Raw genomic sequence first — 24,345 nt, 5'->3', positions numbered from 1 at the left:
GGTGGCGTGCCTCTGTAATCCCAGCTACTCGGGAGGCTGTGGCAGGAAAATTGTTTGAACCTGGGAGGCAGAGGTCACAGTGAGCCGAGATCGTGCCACTGCACTCCAGCCTGGGCGACAGAACGAGACTCCATCTCAAAAAAAAAAAAAAAAGAAAAAAAGAATCTTGTCTTCTGTCTTATTTATATTCCAAGCACATTGTCAGAAAGAAGTGAAAATCTGCCAACAATTATCCATATCTCATAGAAATACTTTTTACATGTGATAATATTTATAAAGAGCATTTTTAAAAATTCTTAATAATATGAATGTTATTAAGCCCAACTATTGGTAAAATGTGCTTTCTTCCTTAGAATATACTTAAGCAATCAAATGAGTTTCTCGAGCAAAATCCAGGGCAGAAGTACCTGAGGAAGTGACATTGAAAGCAGAAATTTTAATCCAAACCCCCACTCTTCTGCTATTAAGGTAAAAATAATGGAAATTGAAATGCAGGTCAGGACTACAATGAGCGATCACAGTTCCCATTCGATTAGCAAAATCAACACTGACAATACCAAGTCTTGCAAAGGATAAGGATCCACAGAATCTCTTTTTCATGACCGTTGGGAATATAAATTTGTGCAACTGCTTTGGGAAACAGTTTGGCATTACATAAGATGAACATTCACAATTCTCTACAACCCAGAAATTATACTCAAGAGAAATTCCGGCACACATACAAGAATGTTTGTAGTGACCCATCATCAGGAAAATGCATAAGTAAAAGGTGCTACATTTGCACCCTGGACTTTATACAATAGTCAAAATAAGTCTTGTAAAAATAACATACTCTATATATTAGAAACTCTTTTTGAAATAAGGTTAAAGATGACTGCATAGCCAGGCACAGTGGCTCATGCCTGTAATCTCAGCAGTTTGGGAGGCTGAGGGGGGTGGATCACTTGAGGCCAGGAGTTTGAGACCAGCCTGGCCAACATAACGAAACCTTGTGTCTACTAAAAACACACGAAAAATTAGCTGGGCACGGTAGCACACGCTTGTGATCCCAGCTACTCAGGAGGCTGAGGCATGAGAATCACTGGAACCTGGGAGTGGGAGGGTGTAGTAAGCCAAGATCGTGCCACGGTGCTCCAGCCTGGGCAACAGAGTAAGACTCTGTCTCAAAAAAAAAAAATTGCAATAAAAAATATGGGCTTTTAAATATTACACCTAGATGAGATAAAATTAAATAAAATGGGGAGAAAAGTGCATGGCGACCAGGATTAGGAATAGCGGCTATCCTGGAGGAGGGGAGGCCAGAAAGTGGGAGGGGATGGCAGGGGGCACAAGAAATAGATGCCCACATTTTCTCCAAACACCAGGCTTCACTTAGTTAAAAATTAAAAAGTTGGCCAGGTGCAGTGGCTCATGCCTGTAATCCCAGCACTTTGGGAGGCCAAGGCGGGCAGATCACGAAGTCAGGAGTTTGAGACCATCCTGGCCAATATGGTGAAACCCCGTCTCCACTAAAAATACAAAAAATTAGCCAGGCGTGGTGGTGCACGCCTGTAGTTCCAGCTACTCGGGAGGCTGAGGCAGGGGAATAGCTCGAACCTGGGAGGCAGAGATTGCAGTGAGCTGAGATCACACCACTGCACTCCAGCCTGGCGACAGAGCAAGACTCTGTCTCAAAAAAAAAGAAAAATTAAAAAGTTGAGAGTGGTCTTTCCAAAAGGGAAGCCAGCAAGAGAAATGGCCCTGATTCCTTCTTCGCCAGCCACATTGCCCAGCAGGTAAGCTTGACTCTACCAGCCCCCAAGGAAAAGAGATCATGAATTTAAAAATTCTTTCACTCTATTTCCAACTCACAAGCACCCTAATCTCACCTCTATCCCCAGCCACACCAATTTGGCCACCTGCTGAGAGCTGGGTGTCTGGAGAGGGCTGGAGGAGATAACACACATGCACGGCACTGGGCACATTTGGCACATCCGAAAACCCACCCTGCTGCTGTCAGGGTTACGTGACAGACCTGGAGGATGCTCAGTCCTTGATCCCAGCTGGCAAGATGGCCTGTTCTAGAAGGGGGAATTCAGATCAGAAGTGGGGACAGGAGAGCGGCGTCAAACATCTCAAGTGGCAATTCCAGCTGCACCTCAAAAGGGCCTTTTCTGCACATATACTCATCTCTGGTGGCATTCGGACACACAGCCTGCAAGCTGGCCGCCTCTGGGGAGGCCACTGAGGTTCATTCATTCAGCCTCAGTTCCCCTTTCCTGGCCAGCCTTGCATGGAATGCAATGAGGGCACAGGATCGTATAAATGTCAGGAATCGTTCATTATACCTGGGTGAGGTCAGCAACAATTTGACCCACCTTAGAATCTCGAAAAGTCCGAAAAGGAAATTGCAGAGCTGGACTGTACACGCACACACACAAGAAACTTGTTCTCACTCCCTCCTCCCCACAAAACTAGCATTTATCTTCACAACATTATCAGCAAGCAGTAAGAATTTTTCTTAGTTACCCAGAGAATCTGCACACTTGAGATCACTCTGAAATGTCAACCGTCTACACATTTTGTTTTAAGAAAAGAAGATTTGGGAGGCTGAGACGGGCAGATCATGAGGTCAAGAGATCAAGACCATCCTGGCCAACATGGTGAAACCCCGCCTCTACTAAAAATACAAAAATTAACCGTGTGTGGTGGCGCACACCTGTAACCCCAGCTACTTGGGAGACTGAGGCAGGAGAACTGCTTGAACCCGGGAGGCGGAGGTTGCAGTGAACCGAGATTGCACCACTGCCCTCCAGCCTGGTGACAGAGTGAGACTCCATCTCAAAAAATAAAAAAAAGAAGATGGACATCTTTGCTCTTCCAATTAAAACCCAAAAGCATGATATCAGGTTTTACTTCCACAAAAACCAGGCATTTCTGCCACTGTGGGAGACTATACTTATAAACATTACCTTTAACTCTTCAGTTTAGTAGTACCTGGTAAATACAGGTAACACAGACATGCTGAACTCAAAGGTGAGTGTGTATCAGGACACATTTGAGACAGGTCCAGATGTTGGTGTTCAGAATCCCTCTCTACCATCTACTGGGCCAGTGCCTTTGGATAATGGGCTCTGTGTCTCCCCATCAAACCTCAGAACTCCTCATTTGTAAGACAGGAGAGGCCGGCGTGGTGGCTCATGCCTGTAATCCTAACACTTTGGGAGGCCGAGGCAGGTGAATCACCTGAGGTCAGGAGTTCGAAACCAGCCTGGGCAACATGGTGAAACCCCGTCTCTACTAAAAATACAAAAAAAAAAATTAGCCAGGCATGGTGACGGGCGCCTGTAATCCCAACTACTCAGGAGGCTGAGGCAGAAGAATTGCTTGAACCTGGGGGGCGGAGGTTGCAGTGAGCCAAGATTGCACCACTGCACTCCAGCCTGGGCGACAGAGCAATACTCCGTCTCAAAAACAAAAACAACAAAAAACAAAACCCTGTAGTGGGTGACTTGAAGGGATACTGTTGGCTGAATGAAGTGAGTGAAGTGACCTGAATTTCAGCAACAGCAAGTCAAGGTCCTTTTGTGTGCAGCAATGAAACAGTGCTTCTCAGAGTGTGGTCCTGGACCAGCATCACCAGCCACGCCTGGGAAGTTATTAGAAAATCCGAATCTCAGGCCCTTCCCCTAGGCCCACTGTATCAGAAATTCAGTGGGGAGGCCCAGCACTTTGTGTTCCAACAAGCTCTTCAGGGAATGCTGATGCACGCTCAGGTTTGAGAACCACTGGCATAGACTGATCTGAGTTCTCAAGGCTTAAACCAACCATCCCCAGGAAGCAGACCCAGGGAAGAGCCAGTAAGAAAGCAAAGGGAAGCTTCAGTAACCTCCCTTCAACCAGTTTCAGTGGGAAGACAGTGTTAGCTCTCTCACCACTGGACTTTAATTTTGAATCCTGTGCTGGGTCTGGAATAAGAAAGGAGGGCAGCAAAACACTTCCTAGCTCTCTGCAAAATGCCAAGATGGACTCCTGAAGGCCAAGAACCGTGTCCAATACATCTGTGAGTCTGTGGTGCCCAGCCCAAGGCCTGGCAACCAGAGGCATCAGGAAAGGTGGGAGTAACTGCCCCAGGCGGGAAGAATAAGCAGCCCTTCCTAAGAGTGTGGGTCCTAAGGACTGAACAAGGTGACTGTCTCCCTCAATCCCAAACACACAATGATGTTAGCTCCCGAACCAGAAAGGGCAAGGACTTTGAGGGGCTGACTCTAGCTAGCTGCCCCAAGCCCCACAGCTGCGAAGCAGAAGGGAACTGAGGCCCCAGATCACTCCCTTACTCCACCTCCCCACTTGCCCAAAAACCCAAGCTTGCCAGAGGTCATGTCCGCAGATCACATTCACCCTTGCCAGAGGTCAGGGCCCCCGGCCCTTGGCGGCGGGCCAGAAGCGTGACTTGGCCTGCTGGAATGCATGCCCCTAAACATCTCTAGACTAGTGGCAGTGTCCGCCAACCATGGAGGCCCTCCATCACCATCCCTGCAGCATCACCACCCTCCAACCCCCATGTCCCACCCTGGCGCTTCCATACCTGTAGTAAGAGAGCAAACCATTGCCCAGCACGAACCAGCGGCGCTGGTAGCCCTTCAGATAGTTGGTCCACTTGAGAAGCCAGCCCTCGAAGCTGTCCAGAGGCAGTAAGGCCAGTGGGGCACTGGAGGTCGTGCCAGTCCCCGACATTGGAACCCCAAGAGGAGTCTTCGCCTGTCCTGGTCGCAGAAGAGGCAGGGGCTTTAACGCTGGCAGCGATCCTGACTCGGGTCTGAGAAAGGTCGCGCTCCCCACCGCCCGGGAGAGCGGCTCTGATGCGGCCTTAGTGAAGGGCCCAGCCCCTACACCTGAACTTGACTCTGACCCCGGCCGCGACCCCTGCAGCAGTTCCGATGCCTGCCCAGCCCCTGGCTCCGGCTCAGACGTCGTCTCGGACACAGGCTCCGATCTTGGCACTGCCTCCGAAACTGCCTCTGACACCTGTTCTGACAGCGGTCCCCGCTCCGGTTCGGGCACGGGCTGGGGCTGGGGCTGGGGCTTGGGCTCCGGTCCGGAGCCGGACGTGGAAGCGCTCATGCCCGGCGCCGCCGTGTGGCACGACAGGCAGGGGACAACCGTGAACAGCGACGAGAGCCCGCGGGAGCGGCCGCCACAGCCGCCGCCTCGGCTCGGAGCCGCCGCTTTCCCCATAGAGCCGGCCGACCCGCGCGCGGCCGAGCGGCCAGTCGGGGCGGGGGGCAGGCCGGGGGAGGGGCCGGGGGCGCAGTCACGTGCGCGCGGCGCGAGGCGGGGGCGCGCGCGGGTCCCTCCGCGGCCCCGTGCGCCCCGCGCCCGCCAGCGCCCGCCGGCTGTTGTGCTCTCGGCCAGCCGCGGGCCAGGTTTGGGCCCTGGGTCCTCCCTCGGTCCGGCCGGTGGAAGGAGCCCTGGCAACACCTGTGGGCGGAGAGCTCGGCGGGCGGGCAACGCGGAGGGGATGGCGCGCTTCAGGCCACGTTCTCTGCTGCGGCCCAGCCCGTGCCAGGCGCTGGAGGAACAATGATGAATGCGGAGCCCGCCGGCTCCCAGCGCAGCTCTGCCCACGGGACCCTGCGCCGACGCCCCCTCCCCCAACCCAGGCTGGGGTGGGTTCGCTCTCCGCCACCCAGGAAAGCCGGGTGGGAAGCAGGTACGGCACCCAGAGGCCACGAAATGCGCACGAAGTACGGGGACGCTAAAAGCTAAAGACGACGCCCCGCCCCCCATGGCAGCCATTACCTGTCTGTGGGTCGCTCCTGCGGCCGCCAGAAGCGGTGGCCCCAAGTCGCCGCCTCACCGCCTCCACCTCCTGAGCCAGCTGGCCTACGGTTCATGCCAGGGCGCTTCGCTGCCAGTGAGGACATCGTTCGGGTTCTCTAAACAAATATGGGAAGACTTTTTGTAAACCAAGCGTTTTAGTACAAGAAACATGTCAAAGTGGGATTCTGAACTTGGACCTCCCGGGATCCCTGGGTAGGCTGGCAGTCTGTGAGACTTCCGCAGTAGTTGTGGAGGTTTACCTGTCTGTGCATTTTTCCAGAGTAGGTCCATAGTTTTCATGGGATTCCCAAAGGAGGCTGTGACCCCAGAATGGTTAAAACATCAGCGAATTTTTTTTTCCGCTTTTTTTTTTCCTTTTTGAGACTGAGTCTCACTCGGTAGCCCAGGCTGGAATGCAGTGGCGTGATCTCGGCTCACTGCAACCTCTGCCTCCTTGGTTCAAGCGATTCTTGTGCCTCAGCCTCCCGAGCAGCTGGGATTACAGGCATGCGCCACCAGGCCCAGATAATTTTTGTATTTTTAGTAGAAACGGGGTTTCACCATGTTGGCCAGGCTGGTCTCGAACTCCTGACCTCAGGTGATCCACCCACCTCGGCCTCCCAAAGTATGAGGATTACAGGCATGAGGGACCACGCCGGGCTGAGAACATGCATTTTAATGATTTCCCAGAGGTTTTGCCTGTGGATGGATCATGGAGCACATTTTGGTGGACAGTGATGTGGAGGGAACATCTACGGCTTTGGGAGTCAGGCCCACTAAAGAAATCCCAGTTCGGCCACTCCCTTGCTGTGGGTCCTTCAGTGACCCCACTGAGCTTCCGCTTGCTCATCTGTAAAATGAGGATAATAACAACTACCTCTCAGGTTGTAATGAAATAATGTACGTAAACCATATTTGACATAGTAAGTGCTTAGTAAATATTCTCTAGTTATTTACTAGAGGGTTCTCTGTGAAATGTTTGGTGAAATGAACTAAACAGAGGCCAGAGCAGAAGGAGATGAGACCAAGGTTGACAAGCTTGGGAAATAACCACAATGGGCAAAGCTCAGTGCCAGCTATGTATGCATCAGATGCGTTTGCAACCTTTAAGGAAGGAAGCTGTCTAGTAAACAAATAGTTAAGGATATGTTTTGACTGCTGCAATAAATTGCCAAGCTCTCAAAGATGACAGGGCCTGCCATCTTCATTAGTGCTGCCAGAGTGAGTGAAGAAGGAGTCACAGAAGGGACAACTTTTGCACTGAGTCCAAGGGATAAGGAGTGAAAGGGCATTCAAGGTGAAGGAACCAGCATACTCTAAGTCCTATGTTGGGAAAGAACAGCTTGTCTGGGAAGTGATAAATAGCTCATCATATCTGGAAGAGTAAGACAGGAGATGGAACAGAGCTGGGTGGACACCACACTGTGAGGAATGCTCTTTAGCCTACAGAAAGAAGGATTCCTGGGGACAAAGGAGTTTTTTTAATTTATATATATATATATATATATATATATATATATATATATATATATATATTTATTTATTTACTCTGTCGCCCAGACTGGAGTGCAGTGACACGATCTCAGCTCACTGCAACCTCTGCCTCCCAGGTTCAAGCAATTATCCTGCCTCAGCCTCCCGAGTAGCTGGGATTACAGGTGTGCGCCACTGCACCTGGCTAATTTTTTGTATTTTTAGTAGAGACAGGGTTTCACCATGTTGGCCAGGCTGGTCTTGAACTCCTGACCTCAGGTAATCCACCCCCCTCGACCTCCTAAATTGCTAGGATTATAGGCTTGAGCCACTGCGCCCGGCCCAAAGGAGATTTTTTACCAACTACAAGTCTGGGGCAGGAAATATGCAAGATGAGCCTGCCTGGACATTTTGTCATGCCAGAAAGTGAAAAGGCTATTCAAGACCACTGTTGTGACAAAAGCACTCGGGCCAACTTAAAGGGGCTCGCAGTGGCCAAAGGTGGAAGAATATGAGCAAAAAGAATAATGATTGCAATGGGATGAAACATCAACTAAATAAAAATCCATAAATTAAATGCATACGTTCCTAAAGTTACACACACACACACAAACCCACTAAAACAAAAACCCGCCTTATTGGTCATATGTGGAGTTTACCACAGTACCAATTCATTATTCTGAAAATTGATAAAGGGAAAGAATTAAGTCTGTATCCTATCCTTGTTGTACAAACTATCTCATAGTAACAAAGAGTTCACGAAGGAAAAATGTGTATAGAAGAATTAGCTAGACCAGGTGCAGTGGCTCACACCTGTAATCTCAACACTGGGAGGCCAAGGCAGCTGGATCCCTTGGGCCCAGGAGTTTGAAACCAGCCTGGGCAACATAGTGACAACCCATCTCTACGAAGGAAAAAATAAATGAATAATTAGCGAATAAATGCAGAAGGAGGCCGGGCGCAGTGGCTCATGCCTGTAATCCCACCACTTTGGGAGGCGAAGGCAGGTGAATTGCTTGAGTCCAGGAGTTTTGAGACCAGCCTGAGCAACATAGTGAAACCCCGTCTCTACAAAAAATACAAAAATTAGCTGGGCATGGTGGTGTGTGCCTGTAGTCCCAGCTACTCAGGAGGCTGAAGTGGAAGGATCACATGAGCCTGGAAGGTGGAGGTTGCAGTGAGCCAAGATCATGCCATTGCACTCCAGCCTGGGTGACAGATCAAGGCCCTGTCTCAAAAAATAATAAAAATAATAAATGCAGAAGGAATTATAGAATTAGAAAAAATTATATTTGCCAACTCCTAATGAAATACTGTAATGGATCAAATAATCACCAATAGTTAACTAAGTGATGGGGTTGATGGGGAACGTCTGAAAGGATCAGCTGACATCAGCTGATTCTACCTGTTGATCTTAGCATCACAAAAAGTGCAACAGGATATAATGTGCCTCCCCCCATGTGACCAAGTAGGAAAAACAGCACCACCTATGATTATTTTTATACCACCTCCCTCCATTCAAAAAAACTAAACCTGTTTAGTTTTTAGTTTGAACAGTACTTTTAAAATGCAGGAGACAGAGGAACATGCTAAATGGCACAAGGAGTCAGTCAGTCAAATCCAAAAATAGAAAAATCTACATCCTAACGACAAGTTTTATTCAATAAATGCATGGCCTAAGAAAAGGAGGTGAATTGGAAAATGTTATAAAGTTTCAAAAGATGTATCAACCAGATACAGTGTGTGTGAACTTTATTTTAATCCTGATTCAAACAAACCATTAAAAAAAATACTGCTGGGCACGGTGGCTCACGCCTGTAATCCCAGCACTTTGGGAGGCTGAGGTAGGTGGATCACCTGAGGTCAGGAGTTCGAGACCAGCCTGGTCAACATGGCAAAACCTTGTCTCCACTAAAAATACAAAAATTAGCCAAGCGTGATGGCAGACGCCTGTAATCCCAGCCACTCGGGAGGCTGAGGCAGGAGAATCACTTGAACCCAGGAGGTGGAGGTTGCAGTGAGCTAAGATCGCACCACTGCACTCCAGCCTGGGCAATAAGAGTGAAACTTCATCTCAAAAAAAAAAAAAAAAAAAAAAGTCCAGGCACATTGGCTCACACCTGTAACCCCAGCACTTTGGGAGGCCAAGGCGGTGGAATCACCTGAGGTTGGGAGTTCGAGACCAGCCTGACCAACATGGAGAAATCCCGTCTCTATTAAAAATATAAAAAATTAGCCGGGCATAGTGGCGCATGCCTGTAATCCCAGCTACTGGGGAGGCCAAAGCAGGAGAATCGCTTGAACCCGGGAGGTGGAGGTTGCGGTCAGCCGAGATCGTGCCATTGCACTCCAGCCTAGGCAACAAAAGTGAAACTCCATCTCAAAAATAATAATAATAAATAATACATCTTGGGGACAATTGGGGAATATGGAACACAGATCATGTTTTAAGAAACACTGATCTGTGGACTAAATGTTGTCCCGCGAAAATCCGTATGTTGAAGCCCTAACCCCCAGTGTGACTGTGTTTGGAATAAGGAAGTTAATTAAGGTTAAATGAGGTTATGGAGTAGGGCCCTAATCCAATAGGATTCGTGTCCTTATAAAAAGAAACACCATTGTTTCCTGTTATTTCAGTGTTATAACAAAATAAAAAGAGGTCAGGCGCGGTGGCTCACACCTGTAATCCCAGCACTTTGGGAGGCTGAGGCAAGCAGATCACTTGAGGTCAGGACTTTGAGACCAGCCTGGCCGACATGGTGAAACCCCATCTCTACTAAAATACAAAAATTAACCTGGCGTGGTGGTGCATGCCTGTAATGCCAGCTACTCGGGAGGCTGAGGCAGGAGAATCGCTTGAACTTGGGAGGCGGAAGTTGCAGTGAGCTGAGATCATGCCATTGCACTCCAGCCTGGGCAACAGAGAGAGACTCCTTCTCAAAAAAAAAAAAAAAAAAAAAAAAAAAGGCTGGGCGCGGTGGCTCACGCCTGTAATCCCAAGACTTTGGGAGGCCAAGGCGGGCAGATCATGAGGTCAGGAGATCTAGACCATCCTGGCTAACACGGTGAAACCCTGTCTCTACTAAAAATACAAAAAACTAGCCAGGCATGGTGGCAGGTGCCTGTAGTCCCAGCTGCTCGGGAGGCTGAGGCAGAAGAATGGCATGAACCTGGGAGGCGGAGCTTGCAGTGAGCCAAGATCGCTCCACTGCACTCCAGCCTGAGTCACAGAGTGAGACTCCATGTCAAAAAAAAAAAAAAAAAAAGGCCTGGCATGGTGGCTCACGCCTGTAATCTCAGCACTTTGGGAGGCTGAGGTGGGTGGATCACCTGAGATCAGGAGTTTGAGACCAGCCTGGCCAACGAGACAAAACCCCGTCTCTACCAAAAATACAAAAATTATCCGGGCGTGGTGGCATTCGCCTGTAGTCCCAGATACTCAGGCGGCTGAGGCAGGAGAATTGTTTGAACCTGGGAGGCGGAGGTTGCAGTGAGCTGAGATCACGCCACTGCACTCCAGCCTGGGAGACAGAGCGAAACTCCATCTCAAAAAGAAAAAAAAAGAAAGAAAAGAAGAAACACCAGAGAGCTTGCTTTCTCTCTTCATCCCCAAGTGAGGACACAGCAAGAAGGCAGCCATCTGCAAGCCAGGAATAGAGACCTCGCCAGAAACTAAACAGGCTAGGCCCTTGATCTTGGACTTCTGACCTCCAGAATGGCAAGAAATAAATTTCTCAGTCTCTGTCAGTCAGTCTAGAGTATACCATAATTGTCTCCCAGTCTATGTACCATCACATACACATGACATTTCAGTCAACCACAGACTGAATATTCGACAGTGGTCTCATAAGATTATAATACTGTATTTTTACTGCACCTTTTCCATCTATAGATATGTTTAGATACACAAATGCCTACCTTTGTATTACATTTGCCTACAGTATTCAGTACAGTAACATTCCGTACAGGTTTGTAGCCTAGGAGCAATAGGCTACATCATATACCTTAGGAGTGTAGTAGTCTGTCCCATGTAGGTTTGTGTAAGTGCAACATGTCCTTAAATCACATCATTTTGTTTAACATCCTTTTGTTATAGTGTTGATGAGAAGCCGGGCATGGTGGCTCACGTCTGTAATCCCAAGCACTTTGGGAGGCCAAGGTGGGCAGATCACCTAAGGTCACGAGTTCAAGAACAGCCTGGCCAACATGGTGAAATCCACTCTCTACTAAAAATACAAAACTTAGCCAGGCGTGGTGGCATGTGCTGGTAATCCCAGCTACTTGGGAGGCTGAGACACGAGAATCGCTTTAACCTGGAAGGCAGAGGTTGCAGTGAGCTGAGACCACGCCCCTGCACTCCAGCCTTGGTGATAGAGTGAGACTCTGTCTCAAAAAATAATAGTAATATTAATAATAATGTTGATGAGAAAAAAAAAAATCAATTCCCAGCGGGGAGCCAATGTCTGTGTGGAGTTTGCATGTTCTCCCCAGGTCTGTGTGGGTTTTCTCCAGGTAATCTGGTTTCTTCCCACATCCCAAAGACATGTGTATTAGGTTCATTGGTGTGTCTAAATGGTCCCGGTCTGAGTGAATGTGAATATGTGTGCCCTGCCATGGAACGGCATCTTGTCCAGGGTTGGCTTCTGCCTTGTGCCCTGAGCTGCTGCGATAGGCTCCAGCCACTCACAAACCTCAACTGGAATAAGCGGGTAAATAATTACCTTACTTGTTTTTTATTCATGTTTCTTAAGCATATATATAGTTCACATTTGTTTCAATATTTAATATTAGAAATGTTTTGGATCTTTATTTAGAAGTTTGGTGCTGTTTTGTGGCAAGAAATAAGCAATAAGAACTTAGCTCTTGTTTATATCAATTAGCCTATGGCAAAATTGGTTTTATGATACATTGTTTTGTTTAAAGATGAAGTTTCCGGGCCAGGCCAACATGGTAAACAGTCTGGCCAACATGGTGAAACCCTGTCTCTACTAAAAATACAAAACTTAGCCAGGTATGGTGGCGCACACCTGTAGTCCCAGCTACTTGGGAGACTGAGGTGAGAGGATCACTTGAATGCGGGAGGTAGGGGTTGCAGTGAGCTGAGGTCCCACCACTGCACTCCAGCCTGGGTGACAGAGCAAGACTCGGTCTGAAAAACAAACAAACAACAAGGAAAAACAGAAAATTAGTGGCCGGGCGAGGTGGCTCACACCTGTAATCCCTGCACTTTGAGAGGCTGAGGCAGGTAGATCACCTGAGATAGGAGTTTGAGACCAGCCTGGCCAACATGATTAAACCCCATCTCTAGTAAAAATACAAAAAATTAGCTGCATGTGGTGTTGCGCACCTGTAATCCCAGCTACTCAGGAGGCTAAGGAGAGAGAATCGCTTGAACCCAGGAGGTGGAGGTTGTAGTTAGCCAAGATCGTGCCACTGCATTCCAGCCTGGGCAACAAGAGCGAAACTCCATCTCAAAAAAAAGAAAAGGAAAGAAAAGAAAAAAAGAAAATTACTATAAAATGCTTCTGTTTTACAAATGTTAGGCCTTTTGTATACATCACTTCCCACCCTTAAAACAACCCTGTAAGATTGGTTTCATAACCCCTATGTTTATGCAAGAAGAAATCAAGGCTCACAAAGCTAAAGATGCCTGCCCAGACACACACACACACACACACACACACACACACACACACACACACACACACAGGCAAATGGGGAGCCAAGATTCAAACAGAAGGTTCTCTAGTCCGAAAACCTGCTCACCTGTGCAGTAAAAGAATATAAACCTGAGCCTCCAACCCCAAGGTGCCTGCCCACCCAAAACAAACCCTGCCAGACCGTCCCTGAGAGGCTCAGGAGAAGGAAACGCTAAAAGATGGCAAGGAGCAAAGTCCCCTTGGGCTGGAAGGCTCTGGAGCAGCTGGTCATCCTTGTTTTGCAGAACTGCTTGCAAGCCATCACTTCCACCTGAGGTTAGCCTTGTGAGACAGCAAATATCACTGTCCCCCTCTGCCCGAGTCCAGGGTCACATCACTGACTGGATAAAAACCCAGGTCTCCCAGCTGCCATCTGGTCTTCATTCCAAAATCCAGACAGGGTCTCTTATGAGCTTGTGGCCACAGATACAAAAGTAGATGCTGATGTGTGTCTCATTTTATTCAGGAAAGGTCTGGAGTGGCTTGAGCCATACCCTGCTTCAGAACTGACCCCAAGTGGGAGTGAGGGCAGCATGCAGCTAAAGGCACAAGTCTGGAAGTTTCAAATCCCAGGTCTGCGACTTTCTGGCTATAGGCTGGAGAAAATCCTTTAATTTTTTTTTTTTTTTTTTTGAGACGGAGTCTTGCTCTGTCGCCAGGCTGGAGTGCAGTGGCGTGATCTCAGCTCATTGAAACCTCTGCCTGCCAGGTTCAGGCAATCCTCCTGCCTCAGCCTCCTGAGTAGCTGGGACTACAGGTGCCCGCCACCATACCCAGCTAATGTTTTTGTATTTTTGGTAGAGACGGGGTTTCACCATGTTGGCCAGGATGGTCTTGATCTCTTGACTTCGTGATGTGCCTGCCTCAGCCTCCAAAAGTGCTAGGATTATAGGCATGAGCCACCGCACCCAGCCTAATTTAACTTTATTTATTTATTTATTTATTTATTTAAGACAAAGTCTCACTCTATCACCCAGGCTGGAGTGCAGTGGCGTGATCTGGGCTCACTGCAACCGCCACCTCCCAGGTTCAAGAGATTCTCCTGCCTCAGCCTCCTGAGTAGCTGGGAGTACAGGTACGTGCCACTACGCCCGGCTAATTTTTTGTATTTTTAGTAGAGACGGGGTTTCACCACGTTAGCCAGGATGGTCTCGATCTCCTGACCTCGTGATCTGCCTGCCTCGGCCTCTCAAAGTGCTGGGATTATAGGCGTGAGCCACCACATCTGACCCTGTTCTAACACTTTGGAGTGATCACAAACTCACATGCCTTCAGGGACCAGGGAGATTAAATGCACTTGGATTTAGGAAGATGGCAGTGGTGGGAGCTTCAGCTAACTGCAGCTTGCATACTACCTCCAAAGTACTTAAATTCATCACTATGAGAAGCATAGTGTTTGATCAAATCAACGCCCCACTGTTGGCCCCAGGAGGACTAGTAAGTAGTGACCTCTGCTTAGAGTGATAGTGACAGGTTTTATTTGAAAACCTTTCAGAGGAGTCAGTGATTCCTTAGTAAAGTATACAGAATCTCCAAAGCAATGTGGAGTCAGGGGGACTGCCATAGAAATTACCTGAGAGCTCCAGAGAATATGGTTGGTTCCGCATAATGCAATTTTTACAAAGAAAAGGTTATCCATCCAAGCCTCTCTTTTCCTAACGTGTCCAGCCCCTGCCTGGTGGAAGCTCCCTATCTGATGGGAGACGGACAGAGTCTAGTCTAGGAAGGCAGAGCTCATGTCAGGGCAGGCCCCGAAGGGTCTGAGCTGACTTTCCTCAGGTAGAAATGAGGGTAAGTCTATATTCCTTGCAGGGTGAACAGTAGAATCAAAAGTTCTGAGGTGGGCCGGGCATAGCGGCGCACACCTGTATTCCCAGCATTTTGGGAGGCCCAGGCAGGAGGACTGCTTAAGGCCAGGAGCTCAAGACCAGCCTGGGCAACACAACGAGACCCTCGTCTTTAAAAGAAGTAAAAAAATTAGTGGGGCTTGGTGGCACATGCCTATAGTCCTAGCTACTTGGGAGGCTGAGGTGGGAGGGTCACTTGAGGCCAGGAGTTCGAGTCTGTGGTAAGCTATGATCATGCCAGTGTACTCCAGCCTGGGCGATGGAAGGAAGGGGAGGGGATTGGAGGGGATGAGGGAGGGATGGAGTTAAAGGAAGGAGAGAAGAAAGAATGGAAGAAAGGAAGAACAAAAGCAAGAAAGGAAGGAAGAGAGGGAGGTAGGAAGGGAGGAAGAAAGTTAGTTCCAAGGTGGAAAATCAAGAGGCCTGTTTGGAGAAATGAGAGAAATCATGGGATCTGGCTTATGGGAAGAAGTATGGGGAATCAGGTTGGAAAGGCAGGTTCCAGGGGATCAGGCCCTCCCAGCCCTCTAATATGACAAAGCTAAGGAACAGTTCTTCCTGGTGACCATTTCATTCTTGTGGAGCAAGTGCACTCAGTCCCCGAGAAGTACCTGGGGAGGGCTTGGTTGGAACCCCAGTGACCAACCATTGCTCCCGACCAGGTTCCCAACAGGCACATGCTGGCTTGGGGTGCTCCAAGGCCCCCTGGAGGATATGGATCTGTCTCAGCCCAATTTATTTCTCCTAAAGGATTAACTGAATATGAGGGAAGAGAGCAGATCACCAATCCTCAGAAAAGGCATTTAAGGGCCAAGCGTGGTGGCGCATGCCTATAATCCCAGCACTTTGGGAGGCCGAGGCAGGTGGATCACCTGAGGTCAGGAGTTCAAGACCAGCCTGCCAACATGGTGAAACCCCATCTCTACTAAAAATACAAAAACAAAACAAAACAAAAAAAAAATTAGCCAGGCGTGGTGGTGGGTGCCTGTAATCCCAGCTACCCAGGAGGCTGAGGCAGGAGAATCGCTTGAACCTGGGAGTAGGAGGTTGCAGTAAGCCAAGATCGTGCCATTGTACTCCAGCCTGGGCAACAAGAGCGAAACTTCGTCTCAAAAAAGAAAAAAGGTGGGGGATATATGTTACCCAGGGTCTCAGAGCAAACTGAGGAGTCATAGAAGCCGAACTCCCACCTCTAGATTATTATTCCAAGGCTCACTCCCCAGCACCAGGCTGCCTCTTGAATTGTATGTGTCAACTCCAAGTACAGCACAATTATAGTTGCCAACACAACCCCCTTCCCATTCACCCATGAGACGCCAGGTCTTGGGCTAGGTTCTTGTCAAGCTCACTGGGTTCTCAGAGCAAGCCTATGAAGTAGGTAGTACAATTATTCCCAGTTTCCAGATGAGGAAGGTGAAGCTCCGAGGGGCAAAATGACTTTCTTGTGCAAGGCAGAGCTGAGATTCCAAATAGAGCCATCTGACTTCAGAGGCCGTGCACATCAGATAAAGGAAGCCTCACTGCAGCAGGGAGGGACACACACGGCCTTCCAGTCCTGTGGACAGCATTTCCAGAGGCCAAAGAATTGCACAGAGAAAAGACTGTGTAAACCAGGTTCTCCCCATAAAGCCCAAAGGAGGCATCCTGCATTCAGCCAGAGGCATCAGACTCCAGCAGCCAGCGGTTTCACCTGATTGCTTTTCTTCCTACTCTGCCACCCCTGAGACTATTCAAATACAAGCTCCATGGAAGCAGAGGATTTGAGTCAGTTTTGTTCACCGATGATTTCTAGCACCTACAAGAGTGCCTGGTACATATGAGGAGCTATTAATAAATAAACACATGCTGGATAAAGTGGAAGATGAGTGTTTTTTAACCATAGGGAGATTTATTTTATTTTATTTTATTTTGAGATAGGGTTTTGCTCTCACCAGGTTGAAGTGCAGTGGTTCAATCTTGGCTCACTGCAGCCTTGACCTCCTAGGCTCAAGAGATCCTCCCACCTCAGCTTCCCAAGTATCTGGGAGTAAAGGCACATGCCACCACATCAGACTGATTTTTCATTTTATTTTTTGTAGAGACAGGGTCTTGCTATATTGCCCAGGCTAGTCCCAAACTACTAGCCTCAAGTGATCCTCCCACCTGGACCTCCCAAAGTGCTGGGATTACTGGCATGAAACACTGTGCCTGGCCAAGCTCCTGTACAGGGGAACTTCCATTAGCTGGGAGACCCAACTTGACCCAGTGGGGAGGTGCATTTGAATGACAGTGGCTTGGGGCAGAAGCTTTGAAAATGCTGCTGGATGAGCAGACTGGATAAGGAATACCACTGGGAGTCACTTTGTAAAGTGATAAACACATTAGTGAAGTAAAACTCTCCCTGAGTGATCATTTTTGATAAGCCTGGATTTTCTGGCTTTGCTCAGAGCAGGATTTGTTCCTTTCCACTCAGCAGATGTTTGTGAAGCATTATGTGTGCAAAGCTCTGTTGCCACATCTCAGGATCTGAGAAATGGAAGGAAGTGCAGAAACCACCCACCAGCCCCACTGTCCCTGAAGAGCAAGTGGGAGAGCTGAAGCCCAGAGAGACATTACTGGGGGAGACAGGAGGTCCCAGTCCAAGGCCTGCCCCTGGCTCTGTCCCTCATAGGCCTGCAAACTTTCAAAGTCAGCTGCTGGACCAGGCCCAGAATTCTAATAGCCAGGGTAACACTTCCTAATTTAACAAAGGGCTAGGCTGGAAAGTGTTCCTGTTTCTTGTTCCTGCTAGGGATCCCCAGGAATTAAATGACTTTGCTGGCCAGGCACGTGGCTCACGCCTGTAATCCCAGCAGTTTGGGAGGTCAAGGTGGGAGGATCACCTGAGGTCAGGAATTTGAGACCAGTCTGGCCAACGTGGCGAAACCCCATCTCTACTAAAAATATAAAAATTAGTGAGGTGTGGTGGCACATGCCTGTAATCCTAGCTACTCAGGAAGCTGAGGCACGAAAATCATTTGAACCTGGGAGGCAGGGGTTGCAGTGAGCTGAGATTGTACCACTGCACTCCAGCCTGGGCAACAGAGCAAGACTCCTGACTCAAAGAGAAAAAAAAAAAAAAAAAAAACACTGAGTGACTACCCCATTTACTAGGCATTGTGATTGCAGGGATGAGTAAGTCAGCATCGTTGCCATCAAGACATTTATAACCAGACTAGGTGGCACAGCGGCTCACGCCTGTAATCCCAGCACTTCAAGAGGCCAAGGTGGGTGGATCACTTGAGGTCAGGAGTTTAAGACCAGCCTGGCCAACATAAAACCTCATCTCGGCTGGGTGCGGTGGCTCACACCTGTAATCCCAGCAGTTTGGGAGGCCAAGGTGGGCAGATCACGAGGTCAAGAGATTGAGACCATCCTGGCCAACATGGTGAAACCCTGTCTCTACTAAAAATACAAAAGTTAGCTGGGTGTGGTGGCACGTGCCTATAGTCCCAGCTGTTCGGGAGGCTGAGGCAGGAGAATTGCTTGAACCTGGGAGGTGGAGGTTGCAGTGAGCACCACTGCATTTCAGCCTGGCGACAGAGCAAGACTCTGTCAAAAAAAAAAAAAAAAAAAAAAGATATTTACAACCTGATTGGAGCGACAGTGTGCAAACAAATGATGTTGTGCACTAAGCACTCTGTGTGAAGACAGGGGTGTGGGGACTCAGAAGCACAGGAAAGAATGGCCTTTTCTACTGGGGCCAGCTGTTGGCATCAAAGAAGAAAAGAGGCCTGAATCTTGGAGGATCCTTGGTCCCTGCCTTCAAACAGTGTTGGGAGAAAAGCTGAGTGTTGGGAGAGAAGCTGAGGCAGGGGTTGCATGTCTGCTAGAATTGCTGGCTCCTTGCTTCTAGCACTCCCATTATCTCAAGCAGCTATATATTTCTCATTCACTTGATACACTGTTTCCTTTCAACCCCCACATCCTCACCAACTGTTTCTTTGTTTGAGCATCAATAAACAGCGTGGGCTTCCAGAGCTCCAGGGCCTTCGCAGCTTCCACACTCGCCATGACCCCCGGTCCCACTTTCTCTCTCAAACTGTCTTTTTTTTCATTCCTTTGACTCCGCCAGACTTCGTCATCCCCACAACCTGGTGTTGGGTCTGATCACCCCAACATTCCTGGCTGCCCAACGTGGGGCGACAAAGACCCCGGTGAAGGAACACTAGAGCATGTGAAAGCGGAGGACACATTGTCACAGACACCCAAGAACGTCTAAAAGAAGCTCGGCAGGAAAGCTGAGCACTGGGAAGAACCAGGGTAACAATGGGACAAAGTGAAAGCAGACATTCTGCTTATTTAGATTTCTTAAGGCATTTATTACAAAGAGGGGGGCATGAAAGTTAGTACTCACAATTTGTTAATCACTCTTTAGTACAGTAAAGCAGTTTTGCCTATGGTTTCCTGAACAAGGGACTATGGAGTTGAATAAATGGGAGAGAACTGGGGGAGACTTTAAAAAGGCATATAAAGAGGGAGCAGAAGTTCTAGTTTCCGTTTGGTCAATGTGGGTGCTAATAAAGGCAGCTCTTGAGCCATTTCAAACAGATCATGAGGCAGATTCAGATGAGGAAGAGGAGGACAAGTGTAAAAAACTAACTTCCGATTCTGAGTGTGAGGAACAGCTACCGGAGGAGATGAAAGAAAGGAAAACTGAAAAAAGTATGTTTTACTAGCCTGTCGGCTCCACCTGCTGAATTAAGTGAATGGCCACCTCCTCTCTCTCCCTTTAATGGGCAAGAAAATAAATTAGCCGAAAAACTTACTGCTCCTGTAGTTGCAACATTAAAACTGGAGCAATTGGTGGTGCTATACAAAATTCTACTCAAAAAGCTAGAGCTGAGGGAGACCTTGAAGCATGGCAATTTCCCGTTACTATAATCCAGAGGGAGGCAGGGCTAATATAGCTAATTGGGCCACTTTTAAGTTACTAAAGGAATTGAAGGAAGCCATTAGTCAATACGGACCGAACCCTCCTTTTGTGCAAACTTTAAAAATATGGCTCTGATAATAAATTAATACCATATGATCGGGATACGTTGACAAAATCTGTTCTCACTCCGTCTCAGTATTTACAGTTTAAAACTTGGTGGACTGATGAAGCTCAAACTCAGGCAAGGGAAAACACACAAGTGCAGCCACCTGTGCCTGTTTCCTTTGAACAGTTAATGGGAGTTGGCCCCAACTGGGGTCGATTAGAAAATCAAGCAGTAATGAAGGATGTTGCCATTGTTTAGCTGCACTTTGTGTGCTTACAGGCATGGGAAAGGATACATGTTACAAGGGAAAAATATCCCTCTTTCAGTTCTGTCTGACAGGGACCCAAAGAACCATATATTGATATTATTGCTTGACTCCAAGAGGCTGTGTATAAAGCCATAACTGATAAAACAGCACAGGATGTTGTAACACAGCTTCGTGCATACGATACTGCTAATGCAGAGTGTCAAACTGCTATTAGACCCCTGAGAGGGAAGGCTTATTTAGCTGAATATATTAAGGCTTACGATGGCATTGGAGGTAACTTATATAAGGCTACTCTTTTAGATCAGACTATGGCTGGTTTAAGAGTAGGAAAGAATATGCCCCATTTCTCAGGCTCTTGCTTTAATTGTGGGCAATTTGGACACACAAGAAAGGAATGTAGAAAAGGAAATCAAAAGGCAAAAACTACCATCAATCAACAGAAAAGTCCCGGTGTATGTCCCCGGTGTAAGAAAGGCAATCACTGGGAAAGTCAGTGTCATTATAAATTTAGCAAAGATGGACAACCTCTTTCGGGAAATGGGAAGAGCGGCCCGCCTCGAGCCCCTCAACAAACCAAGGCATACCCGGCACAGCCAGTACCCTTACAAACGTACAACAGTTGTCCCCCGCCTCAGCAGGCAGTGCTGCCGTAGATGTCTACAGCACAATTCCCATCTCCTTACTTCCTGGGGAGCCACCAAAGGTTCCCATGGGAGTTAGGGGACCCTTACCCTCAGGAACAGTAGGTCTATTATTTGAAAGGTCTTGTCTGAATTTAAAAGGTGTTACTGTACATATGGGAATAATCAACTCTGATTATACTGGAGAAATTCAATTAGTTATTAGTTCCTCGACTCCGTGGTCTGCCTCCCCAGGAAAAATGATTTCTCAATTGTTGCTGTTACCTTACATAAAACTAGGAAGAGGACAGTGAAAAGAACAGGAGGCTTTGGTAATACTAATCCAGCAGGAAAGGCTGTGTATTGGGTTAATCAAGTGTCTGACTAAAGACCTATTTGCCCAGTAACTATTCAGGGAAAAGATTTTGAAGGACTAGTAGATAACTGGAGCTGATGTCTCTATTATTGCTATAAATCAATGGCCCCGGCACTGGCCTAAGCAAAAGGCATCCATTGGTATTGTTGGAGTAGGAGCTACCTCAGAAGTTTTTCAAAGTTCTTTGATTTTACCATGTCAAGGGCCAGATGGTCAGGAAGGGACATTTCAGCCTATCATTTACACCTATTCCTGTCAATTTATGGGGTAGAGACTTATTGCAACAATGGGATGCTGAAATATCTATTCCTATGGATCAATATAGTAATAATAGTAGACAAATGATGAGAAATATGGGATGTTGCCCAGGAAAAGGACTAGGAAAAGATAAAAATGGCCAACCAGAACCTTTAGAATTAAAAAGGCAAACAGATTGGACCGGATTGGGGTGTCATTTTTAGGAGCAGCCATTGTTGAGGCTCTGGCTCCCATTCCTCGTTTGGCTAACGGCCAAACTGGTTTGGGTGGAGCAATGGCCACTGAAACAGGAAAAACTGGAGGCTTTAAAAGAACTGGTGCAGGAACAATTGCAAAAGGGACATATAGAGCCTACTTTCTCCCCTTGGAATTATCCTGTATTTGTCATTAAGAAAAAATCAGGGAAATGGAGAATGTTAACAGATTTAAGGGCTGTTAATGCTGTGATTCAACCCATGACTGCAAATGAACAACACCTGACAGGACAAAAGGAAAATAAAAAGGTTGGACAAGATATGTGGTGGAGGGATGCACAAAGAGCTGGGAAAAGGAAAGATAATTTTATGGGGAAGAGGATTTGCTTGTGTCTCTCCAGGTGACAATCAGGTGCCTGTGTGGGTGCCCACCAAACATCTGAAGATCTATCATGAACCACAGCATCTAGTGGACCCACCTGTACAGTGCAAATTGAAGGTTTAAGGATTGCTTTTAAGTCTGGATTTGCTTCGTCAGTGCCTTCTGTTGTAAGGGGCCTGCTTCTCGTTAACAATGGTAAGTTCCACCCTGTGGTAATTAACCAAAGAGGCCGAAGCTGAGTTACAAATGCTTCCGCAATGGCATGCCTCGAGGCTACAGCCACAAAAGTTTTTGCTTCTGTTTCAGTAGATTTACTAACGTGGGGGTGAGGGTATGCTTGTGTTTTTGCAGGAGATGAACAAACCCTGTAGGTGCCCTCAAGATGTGTACAACCATGGACTGGGTTCCCCCACTACGAGCCTTGCTGAGAAACTGCTGGAGCGCCAAGGTTTTACCTGTAGATGCTTAATGGACCAATGCTTTCTGACTGAACTCCTCTCTACCCTGAATACAAGAGACCCTAATAGGTAGGCAGGAGTATCATTGCCCCTATTCAGCATGAAGAAGTTACAGAAGATGGACCTTCATCCTTCTGCAACCCCTAGGATTAAGGGTCCTCTTGTAAAAGAGAAAGGGGAGATACGTAGGAAGCATTCAAACCAGAGCGACTCCATTTTGAATAAGGGCTAAGAAAAATGAAGCTGGATCACCAACCGGCAATTAAGCGCTACACAGCCTGCAATTGCCTTGCTCAATTTTAAAAAGAGGCCACCTTATGCTAGTAATAATGATAGCTGTCGCGGTTTTTACAAAAAAGAGAAGGGGGAGGCATGTTGGGAGAAACACCGAGTGTTGGGAGAGCAGGTGAGGCAGGGCTTGCATGTCTGCTAGACTTGCCGGCCCCTTGCTTCTAGCACTCCCATTATCTCAAGCAGCCATATGTTTCTCATTCACTCGATACACTGTTTCAACCCCCACATCCTCACCACCTGTTTCTTTGTTTGAGCACCAATAAATAGCGCGTGCTCCCAGAGCTCTGGGCCTTCGCACCCTCCACACTAGCCATGACCCTCTGTTCCCACTTTCTCTTTCAAACTGTTTTTTTCTCATTCCTTTGACTCCGCCAGACTTTGTCGCCCCCAGGACCTGGTGTTGGGTCTGATCACCCCAACAAAAGAGTGTACAATCTAATCAGGAGCCAGGACAGATACTCAAACAGCTACTATGCAAGGCAGAATGAAACCACAAGTAATCCAAGTTCAGAGGGGAAAGGAAACGTTCCCATATGACGTGGGTGGGTTATGGGCAGAGGTGGGCAGGAGACAGGAGGAAGTCAGAAAATGCTGTGTAGGAGGCCAGGTGTGGTGGCTCACGCCTCTATTCCCATCACTTTGGGAGGCCCAGACAGGTGGATCACTTGAGGTCAGGTGTTCGAGACCAGCCTTGCCAACATGGTAAAATCCCGTCTCTATTAAAAATATAAAAATTAGCCGGGTGTGGTGGCACATGCCTGTGATCCTAGCTACTAGGGAGGCTGAGTCAGGAGAATCTCTAGAACCTGGGAGGTGGAGGTTACAGTGAACCAAGATTGCACCACTGCACTCCAGCCTGGGCAAGAGTGAGACTCTGTCTCAAAAAAACCAAAGAACAAAAAAAGAAAATGCTGTGTAGGAAATGGCATTGAGACAAACCTTGAAGGATGAAGAGAGAGCTAAAGAGGCATTCCAGATGAATGGTCTTCACAAATAAAAGTACAATGTGGGGACTATCAGGGTGTCGTCTGGAGCAGGCAGAACAGGGAGTGGGGACCACTGGAAGGCCACTGGAAGCCACCACGATGACAGTCACTGGAAATGATGAGTCCTAGGCTGAGCACTTTATATCCTCAGGCCAGACCTTGGAGGTAGGTTCCCTTACTACTGCAGCATTCTTTCAGATAAGGAAACGGAGGCTCAAGGAGGTGACAAGGCCACACGGCTGACTGGTGGTAGATACAGCACCTAAGCCAGGTCCTTCTGATGCCTCCCCCACACCTCCTTACCACTGGAATGCCAGGCAGTGGCATTACTGGGGCCTTCCCATCTCAGGTACCACTGTCCCAGCACACCTCACCTAGCATGTCACCTCAGACAAGTGGGCACCGAGAGGTCAATCTTCACCTTAACCATGGAAGCTAGCTTGATCCTGCCTTTTTGAGGTAAGCATCCATGGGACTATCAGGACCTCCTTCACCAGAATAGAGGGGACGCCTGGGGAAGGAATATGAGGATTGCTGAGGATTTGTTATGCCCTGCTGTCTGCTGGTCTCTGTCTATCGTTTTACAGTCATGTAGCCTGGCTATTTTCTAGTTCTCCTCTGATCACACTAGTGTCATCGTGGCCCTGGGGCAGATCCCTTTGCCAGTACTAGAGTGGCTGGTCTTTCC

The 24,345-nt window shown here is 48.0% G+C and overlaps 1 protein-coding gene across 7 annotated transcripts in view; it reads right to left on the bottom strand.

Moving 5' to 3' along the window:
• Positions 1-5,564, bottom strand: part of OSBP2 (oxysterol binding protein 2) — a 224,479-nt gene extending 218,915 nt beyond the window's left edge. For 2 of the 7 annotated variants that reach the window (XM_055374217.2, XM_055374220.2), the window contains exon 1: positions 4,568-5,564. In XM_055374217.2, coding sequence (XP_055230192.1) covers positions 4,568-5,217 — 650 coding nt within the window. In that variant the 5' untranslated portion in view covers positions 5,218-5,564. The remainder of the gene's footprint in view (positions 1-4,567) is intronic. The other 5 variants (XM_055374219.2, XM_055374218.2, XM_055374216.2 and 2 more) reach the window with 3 other exon arrangements.
• Positions 5,565-24,345: the final 18,781 nt, after the last annotated feature.

This window comes from Gorilla gorilla, chromosome 23 (assembly GCF_029281585.2).
Source record: "Gorilla gorilla gorilla isolate KB3781 chromosome 23, NHGRI_mGorGor1-v2.1_pri, whole genome shotgun sequence".
NCBI lineage: Eukaryota > Metazoa > Chordata > Mammalia > Primates > Hominidae > Gorilla > Gorilla gorilla.
Note: the sequence above shows the minus strand (reverse complement) of the source record. Positions and strands in the feature narration are given on the sequence as shown.